Genomic DNA, 19,360 nt, shown 5'->3' with positions numbered 1-19,360 from the left:
AGTAACCAGTTGCATTAATAAATTAAGCATTTGGCAGGGAATTTCCAAGAATCCCTTGGTCAAGATCTTGACACTGGATATATATTAAAGGAGAGGAATAACAATATGGCATCTGTGTTTCTGTGATGGAGAAAGTATTGAAGTGGGATTTAGGAGGCCCAAGATATAATAATCCACTAATAGATATGATAAACTAATGATCATTTATCTCAATGATAAACTAATGAATTCTTCTTCTTTCTTTTATTAAATGCCTACTTTCTCCAAAACTACAAATATTAAAAAGATATATGTGAAAATACATATTTGTTTTCTGATTCATGGAATTTATGAGTTTATGGAGAAGAAAATCAATTAATTAATATATCATGTATCAGATGACTAAAAGTGATAGAATGAAAATTAAACCAGGATAAGAGAATGGGGGATACTTAAGACAGGTATCCAAGAAATCCTCTCTGAGGAAGGGCCATTTCAGCAGAGCCTTGCGGGAGTGTGGGGGTGTACTCCATGGCTGTGTGGGGCAGGAACAGTAAGTACTGCATTCCTACAGCAGTCACATGTGTGGTGTGTTTGAGGACAAGAGGTGAGGCTTGTACATGAAGAGCAGTGGAAAAGTGAGGGGAAACAAGTTCAGACAGGTGACCAGAGGCAAGGTGATGCAAGGTCATTTGAGCAAAAACAAGACTGTGGATTTTATTTCATGTGAGATAGAAAACAAGTAAAGATAAGAGAGCAAGGGTGGTCCAGATTTGCTTTCCAGTGATGATAACAAGGAGAAAGGGTGTTAGTTATTGAATCCTGACTGTGTTCTAGGCATCATACTCAGACTAGTTGTAGACAATTTATCGACATTGTACTACAGATAACCATGATGCATGGCATGACTTCATGTAAGGCCCAGGAACTTGATTTTATTTGGAAAACCAATGAATGGCCTCAAGAATGATTCAAGAACTAAAGGAACAATAGAGGTACCATTAATACTTTTGTTTGATCTTTAAATCATTTTGTTTTCTTCCCAGGATATTTACCGTTATATTAATTGTCATCAGCATTCTGTGGGTCCCATTAGTAGAGGTATCTAATAATGGACAACTGATCCACTATGTAGAATCAATTTCTAGCTACCTTGGACCTCCAATTGCAGTTGTCTTCCTGCTTGCTATCTTCTGTAAAAGAGTCAATGAACAGGTGAGTTAAAATTGGGAAATATTTTCCCTCTGGAGTAAGAAAAAAATTCTTTCACTGATAGCAAAAAGCATCTTTTCAACTCTACTTGTACCATTCTTCAGTTGCGGTCAAGCACAATTCTTGATTCTCACTAGTGTATGACCCTTTTAAATATTGTTGAATTCAGTTTGCTAAGATTTTGTTGAGGATTTTTACATCTATAAACACAAATTTTAATCAGGGGAGCAAGGGACACATGTTTCCACACCCACCAACTTCTCAGGAAAAAAAATGCTTTTAATTGTCAAAAACTTAACAAGGCTGGGGCCTCCCTGGTCATGCAAGGGGTTAAGTCTTAGTACTATAAAGCTATCTTCAGCCTCTGAAGCACGAGTTCGATCCTCGGCCAGGGAGGTGACCCACATGGCACAGCAGACCTCTCCTGTCTCGCCCCCTGCTCCCCTCAGTAGTGTGTTTCTGTCAATCTGCCTGTTCTGCTCCCTGTTCTGTTTCTGGTGAGTCCTCTCACCCCACCCCTGCACTTCTGGCCTACACCCCAGCTCTTTATGCATAAATAAAATAAATCTTAAAAAAAACCTAACAAGGCTGTCAAAATCATCTAGTATCAATTCTGCAATTGTGTAACATAAGTCAGTTATGTTCATTCTACAAAATAAATCACAAGTTTAATATATATGTACATATATATGTGTGTGTGTATACATGTATATATAAAATCAAAAGCAAGGTAAATTTCAGCTTGGGTCAGGGTAGTAGCACTGTCCTAGAGTTGGAGAACCAACAATGCAATGATGTTTCAGAACCACAGAGAGCAACCATCCATTAATAAACACATAAATGTGCAACTTTTCCTTGTTTTGGTCAAGGTTTGTCATTCGTTTGTCCTTACTGGAGAAAGCAGGTAAGATGATAATTATGACTTAATTGAATGAACTTGTCATCATTTTTATTTTGTTCTTGTTTCTTTTGCAGGGAGCCTTCTGGGGTCTAATGATCGGACTTGTGATTGGCCTTATTCGTATGATTGCTGAATTTGCCTATGGAACAGGAAGTTGCTTAGCTGCCAGTAACTGTCCCAAGATCATCTGTGGAGTGCACTATCTGTACTTTGCTATCATTCTCTCTGCTATTTCTGCACTAGTTGTCCTGGGAATTTCCCTGTTAACAAAACCCATTCCTGATATACATGTAAGTACTGAGTAATAGATTTTTTTTTAAATTTTTTTAAAGACTTACTTATTTATGCATGCAAGAGCTGGGGTGTAGGCCAGAGGTTTGGGGGGGGGGGTGAACAGATTCACCAGAGACAGAGTGGGGAGCAGAACAGGCAGATCAACTGAGATACACTGCTGAGGGGAGCAGCGGGCAAGACAGGAGAGGTCTGCTGCACCATGTGGGTCACCTCCTTGGCTGGAGATGGAACACATGCTGCAGTGGCTGCCAAAAGCTGCATAGTGCTGAGACTCAACTCCTTGTGCCACCAGGGGGACCCATGAGTAATAGATTTGTACTCATTTTAAAATAAGGATTCTTTGCCTTCTAAAGCTTTTGGTATACAAGTCCCAAGCAATGGCATCATAGTATCACAAGAGTTAGAAGGAACTTAAGATATTGTCATCCATTCATTCACCTGTCAAATTTCTCCTAATATGTACAAAGCACCAATGAATAAAGCAAAAGATTAGGAAATGGATTTCACCATTAAAAAAAAAAAAACTTCACAACACCACTGGAAGGTAAATCCATAACTTTGCTATAGGATACCTGGTTGGCATATTTTCATGAATGAGTGTGGTAGAGACATTTTCTTGGTTACCTATACTCTCCCGTGCTGTTTCTTCCTCTCTTTTTTAACTATACAATAAACAAATGTACAATTCTATCATGTGCACATCTGCCTATCACTAATATTCTGGTCTGTGGTCTCTGGCTAGCTGTATCGCCTTTGCTGGGCTCTCCGGAACAGTACAGAAGAACGAATTGATTTAGATGCAGATGAGAAAAGACAAGAAGAAGATGATGATGGTGATGAAGGTAATATATACATTTGATTTTCATGTAGAACCTCTCTCCCTGAATTGGTTTTTAAAATACTACTAAACTCAATTTCTTAAAAATCAGACTTTAAAGTCTTACCTTCCCAACAAATAACACAATTTGTTACATATGAAATCTACCCATTCGGCCTGTCCATCAATCTGGACTCGGCCTGATTGGACTCGGCCTACACTCGGCCTGTCCATCAATCTGTCTGTCCATCTAGCCACCACCCCTCTATGGATCTGTGTTCCAGTCCTGAGGTGAAAATTGGTATCAATCTCATCTGCTCATTCTCACTTATTAAATGTTCAACACGTCAGTCTTGATTGGTTACAATTAAACATCAGTCCCTTCTTCTACAAACCTATTTCTTACCTTCTCTCCAGTACAACAGCCTCCATTCCAGCCAGGGTAGATTTCTTCCCTTTCCTCTCACATATATTAAACTCCCTAGAAAAGTTCTACCTGCTCTTCAAGGGAGAGGGAAAAAGCCTATTCTTCAAAACTAATTGGAATCTCATTTCCTGCATGAACATTTATTTCTTCAGCATCAGTCCCGATGGTTCTTTATTTACCTGATATTTTTAAAACCACTGATGTTTAGCACTTCCGTATATGTTGTCCTGAATGGTGCACTGATTATTTGGTTTCAGTTGGGGTTGGGTTTGCGTTAGTTTTGTCAGTTCCTTTGTTCTGTTTCTCTATATTCCACACATGCGTGAAATCATCTAATATTTGTCTTTCTCCTTTTGGTTTATTTCACTTAACATAATCCACTCCAGTTTCATCCATATTGTCACAAATGACAAGAGTACATCCTTTTTTTTAAATAACTGAACAATATTCCATCGATTATATACTGTATCTTCTTAATCTACTGCCCTGTCATTGGGCACTTATACATTATTTCTACAATTTAGCTATTGTCAATAATGATGAATGAATATATCATAGGAGTGTATATATACCTTTGAATGAGTGATTTTGTATTCTTCAGTATTACCCTTTTCTTTTTAACCTCATTACTTTCTGTTCTTACTTGTGTACCTTTCCTTTTACAATATTTTGGTTTATTCTGTTTTTTTCCTAACTTCAATTGAGGATTACTTCATTCAGATTTAAGGGGTTTCTATGCATAATATCATGTCATCTGCAAATAGTGACAGTTTTATTTCTTCCTTGCCTATTTAGATATATTTTATTTCATTCTCTTGCCTAATTACTCTGACTAGGACTTCCAATACTATGTTGATTACTTATAGTGAGAGTGAACATCCTTGTTTTGTTCCTCATGTTGATAGAAAAGCTTTTAGTTTTTCATGGTGTTAACTATGGATTTGTCATATAAGACTTCCTTGTAATGTTTAAGTGTATTCCTTTCATACACACTTATTGAGAGCTTTTATTATAACTGGATACTGAAGCTTGTGATATGCTTTTTCTGCATTTATTGAGATGAACATATGATTTTTATCCTTATTTTTATTCACATGATATATTACATAGATTGATCTGTGTATACTGGCCCATCCTTATATCCCTGGAACAAATCCCAGTTGTTCATGGTGTGTGATCCTTTTTATATATGTTTAATTCTGTTTTTTGATATTTTGTTGATGATTTTTATAGCTATGTTCATCAGATATTGGTTTCTAGCTTTTTTTTTTTTTTTGGTTTCTAGCTTTCTTATCTGCCTTTCTTCCTTTCTCCCTCCTTCTCTTTCTCCCTCCCTCCCTCCTTGTGAAATCTTTGTCTAGTTTTGGTATTAAGGTAGTGCTGGCCTCATAAATTAAGTTGGAGAGTGTTCTCTCCTTTTCAATTTTTGGAGGAGTTTGAGAACATTATGTATTATATCTTCCTTGAATACCAGGTAGAATTCACCAATGAAGCTGTCTATCCCAAACTTGTGTTTCTTGGGAGGTTTTTATTACTATTTTAATTTCCTTAATAATGACCAGTCTATTCAGATTTTTTTCTTCATGGTTCTAACAACATATGCATTTCTTCCAACTGTCCAGTCCGTTGGCATATAGATATTCCTAGTATCTTTTATACATCTTTATCTTTTTCTGTGTTATCCTTGTAATTTCTTCTCTCATTTCTGATTTGAGTTTTTTTCTCAGTGAGTCTAGCTAAAGGTTTGTCAATTTTGTTTATTTTCTCAAAGAACCAGTAATTGGTGTCATCACTCTTTAGTATTATCTTTTTGATCTCTATTTCATTGCTTTCCATTCAGATTTTTATTTTCCTTTTCTTGGCTTTGTTGATACTTTTCTAGTTTTTTTAGAGGTAATGTTGGATTGTTATTTGTGCTGTTTCTTGGTTCTTTGAGATACAACTGTGAAATAAAATTGTATTACTACCAATTTTTCTCTTAATACCACTTGCAATGCATCCCAAAGACTTTATTACATAGTATTTTTATTTTCATTTGTATCCATGGATTTTTTTAATTTCTACTTTAATTTTTTCATTGGCCCAATAGTTCTTCAACAGCATGTTGCTTAACCCCCACATACTTGTGATTTTTTTTCAGCTTTCTGGAGGCTCTTGTGTATGGTTGGTATGGTCTTGCAGGAGTGGATGGAGCTCTCAGTGGGGACCACCCACAGGCTCAGATAGCCTGTGGGGGAGTGTTCCAAATGGTGTTCACCAGCATTGGTATTAGCAAGGTTGCCAAGGTGCCTGCCAGTGACTCCAACCCAGGGATTGTCCCTGAAGCTTCCTGCCTCTCAGCAGATGCTGTATCTTCACCTATGATTCATGCATTTTTCATGCATTTTTTTGTTACTGCTCTGGTTCTCAGGACAACTGAGTTTGTGCAAGCACCTTTTAAGAGAGGGTTCTCCATTCCCTATAAGGTTTTGATTTCCCTGGGCAAATTTCCTGCCGGAATTCAGTACTGGGGCTCCAGGCACATGTCTCTGGTGAGCTGGGTAACAGGGTTGGGGTACCCAATGTAGGACACAACCCTTCTCTTATTCCCCAAGGAAAAGTTCCACATCTTTGAGGTCCTTTCCTACCTTTGCTATAGAAGCTCTATTTACCTGGCTTTCAAGTTTTCTCTCCAGTAAATGATTTCATTGATAAAGTTGTAGATTTCTTTTGTCTGTAGGCAGAATTCAGGTTCTTTCTATGCTGCCGCTCTGGAACTAGAACTTTCCTCTCTTCTAACATGGATAATGAAACTACATATCCTTCAAGGTAATGCTTTTGCCTCATCTCATTTTTTAATTTATAGAATTTTCATGATTCTTTCTAATAAATAGAAATTGTGTTTTTTCACAGACTTACATTAGAAGTGTTTTGTTTAGAAATATATGTGGGGGGCCTCCCTGGTGGCGCAGCAGGTTGAGCACAGCACTGTGAAGCTTTCTGCAGCCTCTGCAGCGCAGGTTCAATTCCCAGCCGGCCAGGGAGATACCCACATGGCATGGCAGGCCTCTCCTCTCTCACCCGCTGCTCCCCTCAGCAGCGTATTTCAGTAGATCCTCCTGTTCTGCTCCCCACTCTGTCTCTGGTAAATCCTCTCACCCTCCTGTGCCTCTGGCCTGTACCCCAGCTCTTGTATAAATAAATAAATCTTTTTTTAATAAGAGAGAAATATATGTGTGTATTATTACACAGTTTAGAAATATGTTCTAAATTTTCTTTATTTTTAGATTTATTTTCTTAGATCATTGATCTTTTTTGTACAGTATTTGATTTCTCCCCTCAGGTGTTGTCCCCATAGTTCTCCCACCGCCATAGCATCCATGGGCCATCTCTTCTGTCCTTCCCTTCCCTGTTTTGACTCTTCCTACCCTCCTCTGCTGTGTGTCTCAGATCTATGGTCAGCTTGCTATGTTTGGTTGTGCTATTTTCTTTTTTTTTTATTAAGTTTTTTATTTATTTTTTTTATAGAGGCATGTTATTTATTTGTTTGTTTGTTTGTTTGTTTTGTTTATACAAGCACTGGGTACAGTCAGAAGCGCGGGGGGGTGAGAGAATTCACCAGAGCCAGAGCGGGGAGCAGAGCAGGCAGAAGGACTGAAGTACACTGCTGAGGGGAGCAGCGGGCGGCAGGAGAGGTCTGCGCGCCATGTGGGACCCTCCTCTGGTGGCTGGGGAGCAGCCGGGGATCGAACAGGCGCCGCAGAGGCTGCGGGCAGCTTCGCAACCCAGCGCTCAACCACTGCGCCACCGGGGAGGCCCTGGTTGTGCTATTTTCTAATGCAGCAACAAAGAGCCTTGTGTTCAGTACTTCTGTTGTTTTGCCAGTGTACTTTTGGGGGAGATTTTGAGAAGCTTGACCTGGTGGTCGATGGGTGAATGCCTCTGCAATACTACTGTATTCTGCCAAAATTCTCTTCATGCTTCCTAGAAGCAATATGTAAGAGTAACTGCTTCTACACAGACCCATGAATATAGCATGAAACTGGAATTTCTGGGCCTCCTCGGTGGCACAGCGGTTGAGCGCTGGGTTGCGAAGCTGCCCGCGGCCTCTGCGGCGTCAGTTCGATCCCCGGCTGCTCCCCAGCCACCAGAGGAGGGTCCCACATGGCGTGCAGACCTCTCCTGCCGCCCGCTGCTCCCCTCAGCAGTGTACTTCGGTCCCTCTGCCTGCTCTGCTCCCTGCTCTGGCTCTGGTGAATTCTCTCACCCTCCCATGCTTCTGACTGTACCCAGTGCTTGTATAAACAAAAACAAAAACAAAACAAACAAATAAATAAAACATGGCTCTAAAAAAAAAAAAGCTGGAATTTCTGTCATGATAGATGACTATCTCAGGGTACTTTCAATTTAAATTTCTTTTTTTGCATTAAAAAAATAATTATTATATATATTTTACATCATTGTTCATTTTTGTACAATGTTTGCTTTCTTTTCTCAGTTGTAGTTCCCGGAATTTCCACCACCAATTCCACCACTTGTGCATCATCACCATAGAAATTTCTCTTCTTTTTTTTTTTTTTTGAGTGAGCTTAAGGGCTGTCTGTCTTTGAACTCTTGATTCATCTCTTAAGTATGTTTTCATGGGCTGTTTATAGTTTGGTGTTCTTTATTTTTAGAAACCCATTACATATGAAGGATATTAAACTCTTTGGCATAAGATGCAAATGTTTTCTCCCAGTTTGTCACTGTCTTTGTTTATTGGGCTTTATACAAAAGTTTTCTACAAAAGTTTTCTATCTTTATATAATCAAGCTAATCTACATTTTCCTGGGGATGCCTCTAACACTGAAGTGTTGCAGCCATTCTTCAGTCATCTGTGCTGCACTGACAGGAGCTTCTTTCCCAGGTTTTATGAACATGTTTTATCTTTGTTTCAGGTGAGCCTGAGGAAACTCGTGGATGTCTGAGGAAGACATATGACTTATTCTGTGGTCTGCCAAAGAAAGCCCCCAAGCTGACTGAAGAGGAAAAAGAAGCCCAGAGAAAGAAGCTGACAGACACATCTGAGAAGCCCCTATGGAGGACTGTTGTGAACCTCAATGCCATCGTACTCCTGGCAGTGGCAGTTTTCATCCACGCCTATTATGCCTGAACTCTGTCTGAGCCATTAGACTATCAGGCAATTCAATATTTTTATTGATTTTTCATTTTTATAATTTCTTGTGCTGCAAAAGGGAGAAAAGCAGTTGGTGATTTTATTGAATGATATGGCTCTAGATCTCAATTTTTGCTTTTCTTGTTCCTTTGGGTCAAGAAAGAAAGAGCTGGTCATTTAGAAGTCAGTGAGATGATTCTATGTGTGTAAACTAGGATTACCAGGGCTAAATACTTCTTTTTTTAGTAGCTCACCAAGCAGATTACTTTACCTTGTATATGCTTTCAGCAGCTTCCAGAGACTACCACTTAGAAGGAATGCGTTTCCCAATTCTGCCTCACATTGTGACCTCCTTTTGCCTTCAGTGACCTCAAAGACCTGGAAGATAGAAATATCTCTAATAGTTTAGGGAAGATGAGCTGGAAATGCCTGTGTAAATACTTTTATGAATTTTCTGGAAATCATTATCTTATGCTTTAATAAAGCCATCCCCCACTAACTGTTACAATAGCAAGCAATTGGATTTTTAAAAACATGTTATTAAGCTCCAATTTACATATCATAAAATGTACCTTTCAAAAGTGTATTACTCAGTATATTTTAGGATATTCAAAGATGTACTAAAATGATCACAATCTAATTTTAGATGTTAACATTAATTTATTGATTGACATTGTTAATTATATATATTTCTCTGTCTTTATTTCTGATTTCTTTTGACTTACTAAATAAAAACCATCTCTATGGTTATCTAGCCCTAAGACTATACATAGGTTTATTTTTTTTTATATAACTTAGAATTATTTATTTATTTTTGGGGGTCTTTTTCATTTTTTGTTTTAACATTTATCATTTTTTTACATTTTTTAGACAATATTTGCTTCCCCCCACCCCCCTCAGATTGAGTCCCCATAGAATCTCCTTCCCCAAGTCACCCATGTACCATCACCACAGTCCCCTGTGCTCCTCTCTCCATCCCTCTCACCCCACTCTCTCCTCCTCCCCTACAGAAGACTATACGTAGGTTTAAAAGACACCTTTGTATCTCTCTGAAGAACACAAAAACTTTATATTGAAGTGGTACACACATTCCTATCTTCATGGCAGCACTATTTACAATAGCCAAGGTATGGAAATAACATAAGTGCCCAATGACAGATGAGTGGATTAAAAAGATGTGTGTTATATGAGAAAGGGAATACTCAATTAAAAAAAAAAAGATGAAATTTTGCCATCCCTGACAACAAGGATGGAACTGGAAGGGATTATACTAAGCAAAAGAAGACCAACAAGAAAGACAAATAACAAATTATTTCTCTCATCTAAAATGTGAAGGGACAAAACTAAATCAAAACAAACCCCAGAAATCTGACTGCAAAACTGAAGCTATCTTGAATTACTGCTAAGACTATAAAAGTAAGCTGGGGTAGGGACGTGAGATGGAGTTCTGGGGCTGAGCAACACTCACCTGAATTCTTCAGAGCTATTCAAATAGAGCTGGCCGGATGAAACTCACCTGCCAAATTCCAGTCCCACAAACTCATTGAGGCAACGACACCTTCATTTACTAAAGTCTGATTTAGAGATTAGAAGGGAAGGAGCTGTAAGAAACCTCTCTTCTCCAACTAAGCACGTGTGTTTTTCTCCCAAGGTTTGCTTTTATGAAGCAGATAAGCTATAGAACATCTTTTAGGAGATGGTGACTTTAGCACTAGCAAAGAGTATATTCTAGTTGGATTTCAGAGGTAGAAATTTCTCTAAGTGGGCACCAATGCTTGGCTCAGCTACATAGACATAAGCCCAGGTAGGTCAAATGTTCAGGACCATCTTAATGCTGAAGGGAAGAAGACTTGTCCTCTGATTTTGAGAGATTCCTTTTGAAAAATCTTTCATTTATAAAGACATTTTTGGCCTGATGGGCATGATTTTTTAATTCTAAAAACTGAACATTAATAAGTAACCATTCTGTACCACAATACCACCTTCAATTTTATGTAAAGAATAACTCTTTCTTGTACCCTGAAATTATTTTAGCACACTTCATCACTTATTGGTCCTGGTTACAATGTGGCTGGTCTGTTCTAACAGGACATGATGCATCTAACAGGACTTAAGTGAGTAGAGTTACTCACCTCATATTTACTAGAAGTTTTGAGGTTGGAGTCATCTCCAAACTTTGGTGTATATATTTTTTAATTGTTCAAGTTGCTAGGTTCTATTCTCAACTGTCCTGGCTCCTACTTCCTACTCCAGATTTTGTGCCAACTAAAGTTCACCCAGGTTTGATATTTGTTCAGAATCTCTAGAGAATAGAATATCAGGATGTTATGGTTTCTTAACATTTTTATTTTATCAAAGTTACATTTCAATTTTCAAGACTAATTTCAGTTTAAAATAACATCTGTATGGTACCTTTCATGGAAGTATCTCCCACCCACTTTTCGAAGTAACATTGTCACAACCAGAGGAGGTGGGTTGATACTATAAGCACCAAGGTTCCCATTTTTTCAAAGAGAAAAATACACAGTTAAGACAAAATAATTTACCACAATATACAGTAAGTCATTGGCAAAGCCAGAAACAGAGCTTGGACAATCCAGATATGCTGCACCCACTCTATCCACCAGTTTTCAGTCCTCTCCTTTTGTCCTGTCAAAGCTCAAGAAAACCACAAACTCCCCCCAAACTAAACACTCTGAGTAATGCTGGCCTTCTGAAATTCCCTGCTCTCCCCTCGTTTCCACCGAGCTGAAGGAGGCTATGAGGGCACAAACAGCATTCTCTGTTCTCTGTTCCCCTTCCTTCCATAAGATCAAACCATTCCTTCACCTGCTGAACCATTTTAACACCCAGGAACCAATCTCAATTCCATGGGACCTTAGAACCCAGCTCTTTTCTCAGCTAGCCTGAAATCAGTTGATTCTAACATCATGACTTTTTCTTAACTTCAACGGGATTATAATATAATTGAGATTTCATAGGTGGAATGAGAGGAATCAAATTTAATCAACTAAATTTAAATTATTTTTAAAAATATTCACCTAGAAAACAGACACAACAAGAAATGCACTCCTCTCAGTTAAAATTATGGAGAGGTTCCACCGACCACTTACCCTAAGCATGATCACCTACTAAGACACCTAAAAAAAGGAGGGGCTGTGGTTCCATGAACTCACTGGGAGGAGGAATTGTCCCCATGTTTCAGGAGAGGGTGGCTGCTTTAAGAAGAGAGATGCCTCCCGAGAGGGGCATTTGCTCTACTGCATGACACAGAGCCAACTTCTAAGTCTGATGGTCAACATCCACACCATGGGGAAGAGCAGCCTCTGGAAAGCACACTCCAATTCTTTAAGATGCCAGATTGCCTACTCTGTGCAGCCACAATGAAAGGTTAGCCAAGGATCGGGCCTTCGTAAAGATAAAACAGTTGTTTATAAATGAACGCCCATGTAATTCATTAAATCCACAAATACTGTTGAATGTCTAAGACATCCCAGGCACAGTAAATGTCAAAATGAATAAAACCCCAAACTCTAGGCATCTACAAAGGACATTTATAAGACCAGAAAATCTTAACTCAAGATTATCTGCTTTCCATACTGATCTTAGGCTGATGCCTTGGTCCTTCCCAAGAAAGTACTGCTCTTCCCAAGTCTCTCCTTGAGCAAACACCCAGAACATCTCCAAGTGTGCACCAATGCTTGGCTCAGCTTGGCATTAAGCTCCCACCCTCAGCTTCAATGCATTCATCAGCTTCTCAGATTGATTTTATGAGTGTGGTAGGAAAAACCTGACAGGGATGCAATGAGACTTTTTTTCCTTTAAAAAATGATGATGAGGATGATGTCAGATAGAGCAAGAGACAGTAACCAGGGAGACCACAACTTTTGAAACAATATTCAAAGACCTCAGACAAAATTGACATGTTGAACCTGGCATCAGACGTCATGGAGATTTCGTTTTCTCAGCCTGCCTTTTCTTAAATGTACTTTCCTTCTGCAGCTTTAGTATATACAGTTGACTATATCACACTGGCCTCAAATAAGTTAACAGCAAAATTAATATTCCTTTCTCCAGTTATCATGTAATTACACATGTACACATTTATCAACTAGGGCAAAATTTTCAACTAGTTGGTTTCCCTAGAACATCACAGAATAGGACTAAAGGGAGACAGAGTAAGGAGTCCAGCCCTTGAGAGCACAGCCTGCAGGGGAAGGCAGGGCTCAGGCAAAATATGCATGGCAGAAGACGGCCACAGCCAGCAGGATGATGCCATTGATGTTCACTATCATTCGCCACAAAGGCTTCTCAGAGGTGTCTGTCATCTTCAACTTCATGGCTTCCTCCTCTTCTTTTGTCATCTTAGGCCCCTTCTGTTGGTCCAGGCCACAAAACATGTCATAGACCTTCCTGCAGCATCCTCTGTTCTCAGGAGCTTCTGCATTAGGGGAAAGGGATAAAAGAGTTGCTTGATACAGAAGTAGAAAGCACTACATAAGGTTTCCAGGGGAGATGCCACACATGGAACAGTTGCCATCCTGAGGACACTTCCCAATTTTCTTGTTTGCAGTAATGGAAATGGTACCAAGTGTTTGCATGAACTTAATTATTTTAAGATGATGTTAACAGATGGACCCTACATCCTTAAGATTATCTAGACTATATTTTATCTCTATCAGGCCCAATGCAAATGTATTTGGATTTAGATCAATCAGACTCAAACAAAAATAATCATTTTTTGGGGGGAGATAAATGTTAATAATGGACTGGGGAACACTGACATATGAAGGACATGAAAAATTCACTTCAGAAACATAGACACACATCTGTTCTCTACTTCATTGGAAAGAAATGAAACTGGCATGACTCAGAATTTCATTGTGCACACCTGGAAATTACAAATCTTCATACCAGTACCAACCATGTGACAGGGATTGGGTTGAATAATACCTGATACAGCGATGTGCTCATTAACATTTACAGGGCTTAAAATCTGATATTGTATATCAATGCTGCTGAATCAACCATCCAACTAGTGCCGCCATTCAAAGTAGATGCCCTCCAAGGGATGTGATTTTCTCCCCTGAGCCCAAATGTGGCACTGGAGGCAGATACATCTATCTTAGAATCTCATGTCTGGAGAGGGAACACAAATGACCATGGGGATGGACTGTGGGTGCTTTGGTGGTGGGGCGGTGTAGTAATAACACCTGAAGTGGGAGATCCTACATCTCCAAAACACAAAAAAATTATGTAATCCAAATGCTACATAAATTCAAAAACAAAACGAGAGAGAGAGAGAGAGAGAGAGAGAGAGAGAGAGAGAGAGGATCTCAGATTAAGAACAACTAGTCTCCACTCTATCATTTTTAAGAGTCAGATGCTTTCAGAATTGGAAAGAACCTTCATGAGCTAGCATATAAATATAGCAGAACTGGGAACAAAATCCAACTTACAATCTTGGTAATTCACCTCTTTCTCCCTATATATATGTGTACATATATATATACATACACACACACACACACACACACACACATATGAACCTAGGTAAATAATACTTTCTTCATTACAAGGTTTCATGGGAGAAAGCCAGTAATAGGCTTGAGAAGTGTTAGTCTCCTTCCATTCTTTTTTTTTCTAACATACATAAGAAAAAAAGGCAAGCATCCTTGCTCCCCTCAATTTTGTCTCATTCCACCCAAATGGGAGAATGAGAAAAGAGTAGCAAGGCATTGGGTTCTCTGACCAGCCCAATAAGAAATATTCCTCATCCATGCTCTTTCAAATCTACAATATCCTTACTCAAGGTGGAGATATTTTTGGAGGTGGAAGAAGTAGGGGTTATGTTCACAACTGCCTGCTCCAGGGATGCAGGAGGGGGGTGGGAGGGAAATGCTGTCTTTTCAGCACCATGGTCAGCTGCCAGGGTGCTCAGCTTTCAGGACTTGGAGTCACAGGTTTAAGAACTAAAAGGTCTTTAGAGACCAAGAGCAATAGCAAAACCTCTCCCTGTTGGGCCTCAATTTACAAGTCTGTAAAAGGAGGTGATAAGATCAGATGATCTTGAAACCCTTTCCAGAACTAGGACTCTATGATATTCCTTGTGGCCAGACTCAGAACTTGTTCTGTTGCAACTGTGCTCCCGATTTGAAGGAGTGATGAGACCTCCAGCCCAGCATATGCTAGGACACACATGACCTTGAGTTCTGCATGCCACACATCTCCACAACTGTCTGCAAGGTAGGGAAGAAAAGTTGCAACACAGAAGTTGAGGAAAGCATTTTTCTGTGATCAGGATAAACCTCTAAGCATGGACTAAGCATTATCTCATTGGACTTCCAGAGAAATCTGATATTTAAAATCTGATGTAGTCAGCCAGTAAGACATAAGATCCCCCAAACCTCTATATCACCCTCTGATGTCACTAGAACTGACCATAGCTTTCATTCCATCTGCATTCAGTTCATAGGCTATGTCAGAAGAGCTCTGACCCTTTCTTTGGCCCTGACCATGCTCCAAGTCAGGTCAGGTGACAGATTCTTCACCCATACCTATTCAGCGAGTTCTTTAAACTCTGAGGGGTGAGGGAGCTATGGTGGCCCCGCATCTCCCTCCTTCTCTTGACCAGACCTCAGGGTGAACTTTACCCAAATCCATTTATTCATTTCACTCTCCACTGAGCTCCTCATTCCCCTCTAGAATAGAGGTCTGAGCTTTAATGAAGGCATTTAGTGAAGGCTTCGGTGGTCTTGCTGCTGTGGGAATAAATTTTTAGGGTTTGAGAATAGGTTTTGAGTCATAAATCACCTATTTCATCAGTCTCCTCTGGGGTTTCTTGGAAGTTCTCCTCTTCTGCATCCAGGTCAACACGTTCCTCTTTGCTGTTGCGCAGACTCCAACACAGGCGGTAGAGCTGTGGGGAAAACAGAACAGATTTATCAAAAAGATCCAGACAGTGTCTTGGACCAACAAATTTGGAGAATAAAGAGACATGCGTCAAGAAAGGAAAAGCAATTTGGCCTAATGGTACAAAGAGGAATATAGCTAACAGTTACCATCCAAAGCATCACCAAAAGTGCTGGAAACTTAGATGCAAACCATACACATGTACACATGAGCCCCTATGATACAGCCATATTTGGAGACTAACAGATTATTCTGAATATAGAGATGTTCCAAATGAATGAATTCTTGTTACCTATGATAAATGAAATTGTTCTTTTTAGCACTGATGCTGGCAAACAAGACTATACACCCATTTCTCCAGGCCAGTCATGTAAGACCAGATTTTTATATAATGTGTTTGCCATCTTATTGGGAGAGAATCTGAAGAATCATGAGCCATTTAATGGAGCTGGAGGCACAGTTTCGATTGACATGAAACCAGAAACTTGAAGTCTGAAAATCAATGCAGGTGTTCATCCCAACTTCATCCTCTTTGGTGACAATCTTGCTTCCTCTGCTTCAAGGGGAAGCATGGAGCTAAGATGTGTTTAGGGCTGCAGTACTTTTAAAGACTGAAACAGCAGGAAGCAATTAATATAACACAAATTTGAGCCAGATTTGGCAAATAAACACGATGGAATTTCTGCTGCTGTACAAGTAATCTTTGTGTGACCTTATGGTTGATAGCTTTGAAATGTTTTTTACTTTTTTTAAGCAATTTTACACTTAACAAAAATTTTCAAAAATAGTAGAGAGGGTTCCTATATACCTCTTACTAAGTCTCCCCTAATGTTAACATGCTATATAACCATAGTATATAAATGCACATAAAGAATAACATGGCTACAATATTATTAATTAAACTGCAGACTTTATTCAAGGTTCATGAGTTTTTCTACTCATGTTATTTTTCTGTTCTGGGATCTAATCTTGAATCTTGTATCAGGTTTAGTTGTCATGTCTCCTTAGTTTTCTCTAATCTGTGACAGTTCTCTACTCTTTCCTTATTTTTCATGACATCACCTTGAAAACTTGTCAGTGAGGTTAAAAATTTTTAGGGATTCTATATATGTGAGTAAAAGATTAACAAAACCACTTTTTCCTTCTTTATGGAGAAATACGATCTTGGATTAACTCTTCAGTTCTGTTTTAGAAACCAAGAAAGAAGATATCCACTGTGTCGAGTTACCGGACTATATTGGTCATGGTAAAAATGGCCTGTACTTAGTAATCTTCATCTACATTAGGAGGGCTGTGAATAAGCCCTAAACCAAGATGACATCTCAAGCTAACGAAGAGTACTGCCATTTTTTAAAGTTTTGAACTAACCAAACTTTGATAATTCTTGAAGTATTTTTCATTCTTTGGGTAACTGTTTGGCATCTTATTTGGAAAATTAAACTTCACATGGTGACTTTTTTAAAAAAGATTTATTTATTTATACAAGAACTGGGGTATAGGCCAGAGGCACGAGAGGGTAAGAGAACTCACCAGAGACAGAGCGGGGAGCAGAACAGGCAGACAAACTGAAAACACTGCTGAGGGGAGCAGCAGGCGAGACAGGAAAGGTCTGCTGTGCCACATGGGTCTCTCCCCCGCTGGCAGGGAATCTAACCAGCGCTGCAGAGGCTGTGGACAGCGCCGCACCCAACCCACTGGCCACTGGGGAGGCCCCATGTGGTGATTTTTGTAACTAAATATGTATCCTTGCTGGCCCCCCTGGAAGCTATGATCACACACTGTTATATGAAATATAAGTTCCTATTTGGGACATGAGCATCCAAACCAGAACCAACCCTGTGCTCACCCAGGTGATCTTATGCCCTTGTACCTGAGCTGTCATTTAGGGAGCAGGATTCAAAGACTCCTGGGCTGAAATGTGAACTCCCATTGAAGATACACACTTGATACCACCCTGCTGGGACAGAACCTTACTTCCTATCCTATGTCCTTCTACATGAAGCCAATGGCAAATGTGGACTGCTTTAGTCACATGAGTGTGAAATATTTAACTGAGCCAAGGCCAAGTAAGATGGGTATTGCAGCATGAACATGAAGCAAGGGGTGGACATGTCTCCCAACTGGATACTCACATGTACATCTGGAATGGGCTTGGTCAAGAGCGAGACGGTCAAAATGATGATGACAGAAATGACAAAGAGGATGATGGCAAAGTACAGGTAGTGCACACCGCAGATAATCGTGGGGCAGTTGCTGGGCTCCATGCAGCTCCCGGTTCCATAGGCAAACTCAGCAATCATACGGGACACTCCAATCAGGAATCCTATGATCAGCCCCCAAAAAGCTCCCTGTGAAAGGAAACTTTAGCTTCATAAAGGCTGAACACACAAAAACAACTGTGCATTCTTGAGGGGCCGGAGGCAGGAATAAAGGTGAGAGAAGTGATAGTTCTAGGTCACCTGAAGCCAGAACAGTGGATGTTCAGAATATGGTTAGGAGTATTAGGTCAGGTCTTCAGTGGGTGTGTTTCAGTGATAAGCTTTTACCTGGATCATAAAACAATGATTTATGATATAATGGGATGATGCATCTAAGATCTGGTGAGAATGTCAACTCAAAGCTCGAATTATAAATTCCCTTTAACTTTAAAAGTAACTTGAACCTCCCAGCCTACATATACCATCATCACCAGCCTCCAAATTTAGGCACACTGAGACGCAATTACTTATGAAGTATCAATAATTTGGTACTCCTCAAAGAAACAAGAAAAAACTAAATTGGGTTTTGTCAGGCTGGATCTAGATAGCTCCTTTGCAGGCCACTGGTAGCCCTACATTTTTATGTTCCAGAGACACTAAATCACCAGTTATTCTTAAAACATGTCAGGTATATTCATCCCAGGTTTTTGCACAAGTCATTCTCTCTACCTGGGAGAGCACCGCTCTTCCCTTCCTGGAAACCTTGTTCTAACTTGAATGCCCCTTCTCTACCTCCCCAGACAGAAATGGATGAACACTGCCTCCTTATTGTGGCTGCAGCACTGTGGGCACAGCTTCATGCTGGCATTGACCACACCACTGTGAAATATATTCATTTCTATGTGTCCCCATTTGAACCCGGAGTTTGCCCAGGGAAGGAACCTTTTTGTTAACAGCACTTAGCCCCACATTTGGGATATGAAAGCATCAGCTAGATAAATAAATGAATAAGGGAAGAAATGTTCTCTATTCATTACCCATACACTTACTTAGTTAAAAAATTATTTCCTCACTTTAGTTTGTGTGAACAGAGTTGATTTAACTTGCAAGAATTTCCTTCTCATTTTTGGCAATTAGCCTTTTAGTTTTTATTCTCAAGAGGCTCTCAAAAAATCTGGAAACTTTTGACATTTTCCTCAAGCTTTGGATTCACCTTTCCATAGAGTGCTGGACCAGTTCTGAGACGCATCCTGCAGGTGCAGTCTCTGCACCCTCCTCTCTGGAGACTCTCAGCCAGTTTCTCATTGTCAGCACAATGAACTTTGGGCTGAATACTTCTTTTTTGGGAATGGGGAGGCTGTCTTGTGCATTGTAGAATGTTTAGCAGCATTCAACAGTAGCATTTCCCAATTCATAACAATGAAAAATATTCCCAAACATGTCCAAATGTCCCCTGGAGAAGGGCAACGTCGCCCTCCCCCCAGTT

The 19,360-nt window shown here is 39.7% G+C and overlaps 2 protein-coding genes across 5 annotated transcripts in view; one reads left to right on the top strand and one right to left on the bottom strand.

Annotated features, from left to right (window-relative positions):
- Nucleotides 1-8,761, top strand: part of LOC119244872 (solute carrier family 5 member 4) — a 42,937-nt gene extending 34,176 nt beyond the window's left edge. The window contains exons 12-16 of one of the 2 annotated variants that reach the window (XM_037510974.1): nt 1,026-1,194; nt 2,167-2,382; nt 3,129-3,228; nt 5,072-5,079; nt 8,552-8,761. In XM_037510974.1, the coding sequence (XP_037366871.1) occupies nt 1,026-1,194; nt 2,167-2,382; nt 3,129-3,228; nt 5,072-5,079; nt 8,552-8,761 (703 nt within the window). Of the gene's footprint in view, nt 1-1,025; nt 1,195-2,166; nt 2,383-3,128; nt 3,229-5,071; nt 5,080-8,546 lie in introns of both variants that reach the window. The other variant, XM_037510973.1, reaches the window with a different exon arrangement.
- Nucleotides 8,762-11,098: 2,337 nt separating this feature from the next.
- SLC5A1 (solute carrier family 5 member 1) overlaps nt 11,099-19,360 on the bottom strand; it is a 113,301-nt gene continuing 105,039 nt past the window's right edge. For all 3 annotated transcript variants that reach the window (XM_037510972.2, XM_054695277.1, XM_037510971.2), the window contains 3 exons: nt 17,809-18,024; nt 15,578-15,683; nt 11,099-13,205 (listed from right to left, as the gene is read on the bottom strand). In XM_037510972.2, the coding sequence (XP_037366869.1) occupies nt 12,991-13,205; nt 15,578-15,683; nt 17,809-18,024 (537 nt within the window). In that variant the 3' untranslated portion in view covers nt 11,099-12,990. The remainder of the gene's footprint in view (nt 13,206-15,577; nt 15,684-17,808; nt 18,025-19,360) is intronic.

Source organism: Talpa occidentalis, unplaced genomic scaffold (genome assembly GCF_014898055.3).
Source record: "Talpa occidentalis isolate TD23 unplaced genomic scaffold, MPIMG_talOcc4v2.1 talOcc4.14, whole genome shotgun sequence".
Taxonomy (NCBI): Eukaryota; Metazoa; Chordata; class Mammalia; order Eulipotyphla; family Talpidae; genus Talpa; species Talpa occidentalis.
The sequence above is the reverse complement of the archived record's forward strand: the minus strand, read 5'-3'. Positions and strand labels throughout refer to the sequence as shown.